This window comes from Etheostoma spectabile, chromosome 16 (genome assembly GCF_008692095.1).
Source record: "Etheostoma spectabile isolate EspeVRDwgs_2016 chromosome 16, UIUC_Espe_1.0, whole genome shotgun sequence".
In the NCBI taxonomy this organism is placed as follows: domain Eukaryota; kingdom Metazoa; phylum Chordata; class Actinopteri; order Perciformes; family Percidae; genus Etheostoma; species Etheostoma spectabile.
Genome location: NC_045748.1, coordinates 20,110,539 through 20,117,042, shown reverse-complemented (window position 1 = coordinate 20,117,042; position 6,504 = coordinate 20,110,539). Strand labels below are relative to the sequence as shown.

General features: G+C 41.6%; 1 protein-coding gene across 1 annotated transcript in view; it reads right to left on the bottom strand.

The window, feature by feature from the left end:
• Positions 1–4,573, bottom strand: part of sowahb (sosondowah ankyrin repeat domain family member B) — a gene marked incomplete in the record, with an annotated part of 15,778 nt that extends 11,205 nt beyond the window's left edge. Inside the window, 1 exon segment of the mRNA XM_032540003.1 lies at positions 3,016–4,573. Coding sequence (XP_032395894.1) covers positions 3,016–4,447 — 1,432 coding nt within the window.
• Between the last annotated feature and the right edge of the window lie 1,931 nt (positions 4,574–6,504).

Below are 6,504 nucleotides of genomic sequence, written 5' to 3'. Positions count from 1 at the left end.
TCTCAATCATTCCCAATCAGCAGAGACGGAGAGAGTAGGTATATGTTAGGAGAAAACATAAGCACAGGGTAATTATTGCTAACTAACCAACGAAACATTAGACGTCTGATCGACGTGCAGATCATGTCTATATTGCGTCAAGACGTGCAAACTAGGTCTGCAATTTGGATGTCTAACCATGGTAACGTTTTTGGACGTCATGTGTACATCTTAAACAGATGCGGGAAATTGATATTATTAAAGAATTAATTGTTTATTTATGACAAAAATCAACATTTTTGTCATCAATATGATTAATGACTGATTATTTATTAAAAAGGTTTTGTAATACATTATTTATTGAGTAGATTATGTTATTTTACATTTTCCTGTTTATTTTAACTAATTAATTACTCAATCAATTTATTTATTCATTCATAGAGTCATCGCCACTCTGATTGGCTGAGGCTGCACGTGATCCTAACCCAACCAGTAAACACCACTCTGATTGGCCGAGGCAACACACTAAGCATTCGGCGGAATTCGGCGTGTGCCTGCTGCATGGAAACGAGAAAGGTAACTCCCAGTTGTCATCTTCCCTAGAGTTAGACAATGAGCTAATTTCCCAAACTAGTGGCGTTGTAATCCTCTGGGGTCAAAGGAAGCGCCCCCGTGTCCAATGTGATATTTCTATTAATATCTTTACAAATACACAATGCAGAAACACGGTTCATTGGCAGATTCTGTAGACTCTTAGCTTCCGTTTGCTTTTTTTGTAAGTCTTTGCATCCCTCACAGCCAGAGATGATTGGCTGAGAAAAGTGCTTGTTACAGACAAGAACAGGGCTGAACATAATGGCTTCCAATCTCTGATGTTTGTTTTTGAATATCCGTTTTTTCTGTAGCAGGAATTGCTTGCAAAAAGCAGAGTGGTAAAATGGGGTGGAACATGCAGTTTCTCAGTGTTTGGGCTTTGTCTGTGTTTTCATTTACAGGGAATATTTGGTTAGAGGGTGAAATTTTTTTATTTGAATAGTATAGATTTGAATAGATAAAAGGTTGGTATGTCCTATGAACCCATTCAAGCACCAAAACAATTATTCACATGAATATGCTATGCATTCACAATAGATTTGAAGAATTTCTGAAATGCATCTACATTTTTCATCATTTCGGCCCAACTACCGCTTTACACAATGCTCTGTCAAATTGTGACTTCTATAACAGAGCTGAGACTGTTCTGAAAAATTTGATATACATGGTATCATGCTATGAGCAAGTACCTTTTTAAAGGCAAATTTTAAAAAAACATGCAAAAAAACTTGTGTAATGTTGTTCCTATATACTGTATAATTCACACCGATTTATAAATGTAATTTATATTTCTTTAGGCTCTTCAGTAATGCCCTGATGGCAAAGTTCAACATGAAGGGGAAGGGGAGAAAGGGCAAGAAAGCCTTGGAAAAGACCAAAGTTTATAGAGCCATACAAGGTAAGCCAATATGTTGACCAAGGGAAGAAAAATAGCTGTTGCCATCTCGAAATAATGACTTGATTGGACAAAATATTTCCTTCCCTGTAGACATTCAAAATATAATGCCATAGCTATCTCAACATTTGTTGAGTTTTGTATTTATCCAGTATTGGTAGTGGATGCACAGGCAACATTGGTTACAAATATGGGGGCTTGGTATATGACTGTAGATTACCTTTGCACATTTCTAATAATTTGTTTTTCTACTTGTGCAGATGGAGTCATGAAATGTGAGAACACAGCCACAGAGGGCTTCATAAAGATGTATGCATGCACCACAAAGAAGTGGAGGTGGAGGACACACAACTGTCACTCAGGACCGATTATCCATTGTGGAGAATCTTTTCAACGCTTTGTGTTCAATGGTTCTGGTTGGATTCTTACCTCTTATTTTATATTTTTATTGTATTATTTTATTGTGTTGTACAGACAAGGAAGGGTGGGCTATGTGTTTTAATCAGTTCGGCAGACAATGGTAAAACATGTGATTAAAAAAAAAAGAATAAAGAAATAAATGAGTGGGGATTGAATTGCGATTTATTTGTAAGCATCTGTGTATGACTCCAGTCCCATTTTTTCAGAACGTAGATTACCCGTTTCCTGTAACAGTTCATTTTCCTGTAGCTTTGTTTGGCTCAGCAGCGGCAGCAGGTTTTACCTGGAAATGCATTACACCTTTCCGTTGCCATTTATCTGCTACTAATACAAAGGAAAATAAACAGAAACTGTATGCCACCTTCTGAAATGGGACGCACAGAGCCAAGAAGCAGCATAAAAACAACGTCTGAAATGAGTTTAAATTTGATGTAGAAAAGATGTCCACAATGACCACATTTGGACTGCAATTAGCCCTTATATAGCGGCCCTGTTGACATTGATACTGGACGTTTGGTGGACGTCATCTGGCGTTACAGTCTGCACCTTCAGGGGAGCAAAACTGGATATGCAAAAACAACGTAGAAAAGACGTTGTTTGGACAAATTCTAGTTAACATTAGTAATGAAACCTAAACAGCTAATGTAAGTTGAAACTGCCTGCGAGATTATCCTGTGCTATACGGTAATTCCTCTACTATGCGACAGTAAGTTGCGTAGTTATGACACTCTCGTTAGCCTATTTTCACAAAAACGTTGGCTGTGGCGCCATAACGGAGCCTTTTATACATTGTTGTTACAAAATAAACAATAGACAAATAGAGGCTTTAAATACTTTAGATGTCAAGTTATTTGCTGTCAAAGCGGCGCCAAAATGAATGGGAGTCAATGGGATGCTAACGGCAGGTGATGGCTAGTTAGAATCAATATGGCTCCATAGGAGGTACACTTTGTGGACTCTCGCTTACCCCCTTGGTTGAAACATTCCCCAGCCCAATGGCGCAGTATCAGACTCATATTCTGATTAGAATCTGAGTATGACGACGTCAGGCTAGTTTTTAGACATCTTAATGAAAAAAAATGTTACATATTGTAGGCTACCTTTAACCTTACAGATTGCTGCTGTACCTGCTCTGGTATGTAGATCTTCATAGCTGCTGTTCCATCCAAATCCTCCGGGGGAGAGATGGTCGTTGCTGGAGGGGCCTGCGTCAGATGAGGGGGAGAAGACGGTACTGTGGCTAGATGACGGCCACTCACCTTGGCTTTGATCCAGCCCCTGCCTGGGGTCCAGCTGGACACTTGCAGGCTGCGAGTATCGGTGGTCTGCGTGGGCATCATGATTAGGCCCCACCTCTGTAACTCGGTCAGGGGACGCTATGATGTGCTCTGCCTCTAAAGGCAGGCTTTGTCTGGTGGACGCCCCTGAAACAGACCCAGGTTCCAGTCTTGACCCTGCCCATGGTCCTTTCTGCCCTACCCCTGAATCCAAGCTCCAGCCTGGGACACGAGGGGTCATCGTTTCCCTTTCCATGTCCTGAACATAAATCTTAGGGAGATTCCTTTCTGATGATGAGGATGAAGAGGAGGACACGACAGAGGGAGAAACAGGTGGGTCTAAGATACACGGCGAGGAGGCAGAGATGGCCCTCCCCATGTCTCTGAGAGGAGTGCTCAGGGGCTGCTCTACTCCAGCTGAACATTGCCTTATTTGGAACGCCTCCTCTTCCTCCTCATCTTCATCAACAGACACAGCAGATTTGTAGCTCTGCCTGTTTCTGATGTAGCGTGGAGCAGCCTGCAGCTGAAGACTGATGGCATGAAGAGGAGGTTCCTGATGAAGACCTCCCACAGGCTGCAGACAGGCCTCCCTTCCTCTAAGGGTTTCAGGGACTGGGAGCCGCTGGCTGGTTTCTCCATGGTGTTTGAGTGCAGGTGTAATTCCAGGAGGCAGCCCAAAACCCACCCTGTTCTGCGCTTTGGTACACTGATCTGGGGCAAAAGGCTCAGACAGACTGACTGAGCTCTGACTCACCACCTGAGCTGCTGCTGGTTTTTCACAAAGTCCAAGTGTGCTGATTACCTGCTGCTGTTTCTGATTTAGTTTTAAATGTGTTTCCATGTTGCTGTTGTTGTTGTTGAGCATGATACCAGCCGCGGGTAGAATTGTTTTGCCAGCGATTGCTCCCGGCGGGGCGGGTGTTGTCACCTCCCTCAGTTTCTGCCGAGGCTTATCTGTGCTCCAAGCCGGACTCAGTTTGGCGTTCTCCGGGGAAGGTTCGCTGTTCTTTCGGGCGGAAAGTCGCGGCGGCTCGGAAGAGATCTCTTCACCGCCTCCACCTTTGAATTTCTTTCTGAGAACGACGTAAGAGACGCCATCAATCTGTTTAACGGTGGCCAAGGAGTTGACAAACTTTTTGAATTGTTCCCGGTTGCGGTTCTGGTCAGCATGGTCCCTAATGAAATGCCTGAAGTGCAGAAGCAGATCCGAGTTTTTCACCGTGCCCCCGCTGCTCTGGAGGAAATATAACAACGTGTCCTGAGATAATTCTGTGGCCATTCTGCTCTGAATGTGTGTGGCTTCTGTCTCTTCTCCACTTGTCTGCCAGGCTCAAAGGTTGGGGAGTTGTTTCTGTCAGAGGAATATAGCTCCGCCCAGCTCAGGTATTTACCTGCTGCATTCCTGCAGAAACCCGGATGTCTGAATGATGTAAACTGTAGAAAAATACTGTGATTGGCACAAAACTAAATGTACACAATTATCGCATAGGCTATCAATTTTGGGTGTATTTTCTTTTTATTTTATTTTGTACTTATAAGTTTTTTTTCCACAAACACTTTTGAAAGTGTCTCTGATAAGCAATTCATGCATTGGTCTTCTGTTGGCCGATACATTCAGAATAGGCTAACTAAAATAGAGGCCTTGGTGTTAGTTTTTGCTTATTAATGTTTAATAAGGTTTTCTTGTAAATCAATCTCAAGACTGCAATATTGGAAATGACCCCTGTAGACGGCTTGACAAGAGTAAGCTACCTTTTACAGGAGAATGGACACAGTGTTTAAACTGAAAAAAATGCTTAATAAGAAGTAAAAACTAAAATCAAGTGTTCATGTCAAAATTTATTTCTGACCAATTTTTTTTAACCTTTTGTCTTTCCTTGTCTTTCTACCCCTACATATATTAATTAAACTGACATTTTCTATTACCAATAAAATAAAAAATCCTTAGGGCTAGGCCTATAGGCTATGTGTTTTATATGACTAATGAGTTTGAAAATGTTTTACAGTATGGTTTGGACTAAGAGTAATGGCTTTACGAGTGGGTCCCCGTCTTTAAGCAACAATACTGTATTGTATTGTAGTCATATTGGAGGTACCATGTTCACAAGCAATACATTTGTCAGAAAATAGTTACGGTTCAAACCGCGAAGCAGTAGAACTCTTCAATGTTTGTCTGCTTTAGTTATTATTATTATTATTATTATTATTATTATTATTATGCGCTCGAATGAGCAAGAAACCTGAAACTTGGGGGAATAACTGGAAGTGGTGTTCATGTGCTTCTACAGAAATATGAACCCAATCGGCCACATGGTGGCGATGTAATTAAGGCTTCAAAATGCAAACTTTGAACGGCCACGTCCCCCACAGCCGAAGTCCGATTGACTTGAAATCTTTCAGGATATGTCCTCATAAGTAACTAAACCACGCCCTTAAAGTTTCATTCAAATTGCTTTTTTTTTTATTAAAGATTATTTTTTGGGGCTTTTCCCTTTATTTGTAGTGACAGTGGATAGACAGGAAAGGGGGAAAGAGATGGTTGTGGCAAAGGGCCACAGGTCAGATTCAAACCCTGGCCACTGCAGGACCCAGCCTACATGGGGCGATTGCTTTAACTGGATGAGCTAGAGACCGCCCCAAGTATCTTTCAAATTGAACCCCAGGGGGCGCTATAAATGCAGACAAACTGCAAGTGATAAATCACAAATCAGGCTATAAATGACTAAATGTTTGTCCAATCAACATAAAACTTACAGGAAATGTCTACATAATGACCTCACACATACAGTACACTGCAAGTCTCATTAATCTGATCATCTGCCAAATCTAACCAGCAATGACATGTATAGCCGCATTTCGTCATTTCGCCGCTGGCTATCGAGGTGGTGTCCAGATAATGATGTGGGCTTTGTGGATCACTGGCAGTCTTTCTGGGGAAGACCTGGTCTGATTTGGAGAGACGGCATTCACCCCACTTGGGATGGAGCAGCTCTCATTTCTAGAAATCTTGACAAGTTTATTAGTGGACCTGATCCTTGACAATCCAGAGTTGGGACCAGGAGGTAGAGTCCCAGTCTAACACACTTCTCTGCTCCTTTATTCCAGTGGTTACCTAGTAAAAACCCCATAGTGACTGTGTCTGCCCCCTGACCATTGAAATTATTTGAATCAAAGGTAAACAGAAGAGGAGCTGTGCATAAAAACCTCATAACAATTAAAACCACAAGTGCAATCGTGCAAAAGAATAGGAGAATTAAATGTGGACTCTTAAACATCATATCCCTCTCTTCTAAAGGTGTACTAGTAAATGAATTAATATCAGATTCTAATATTGAT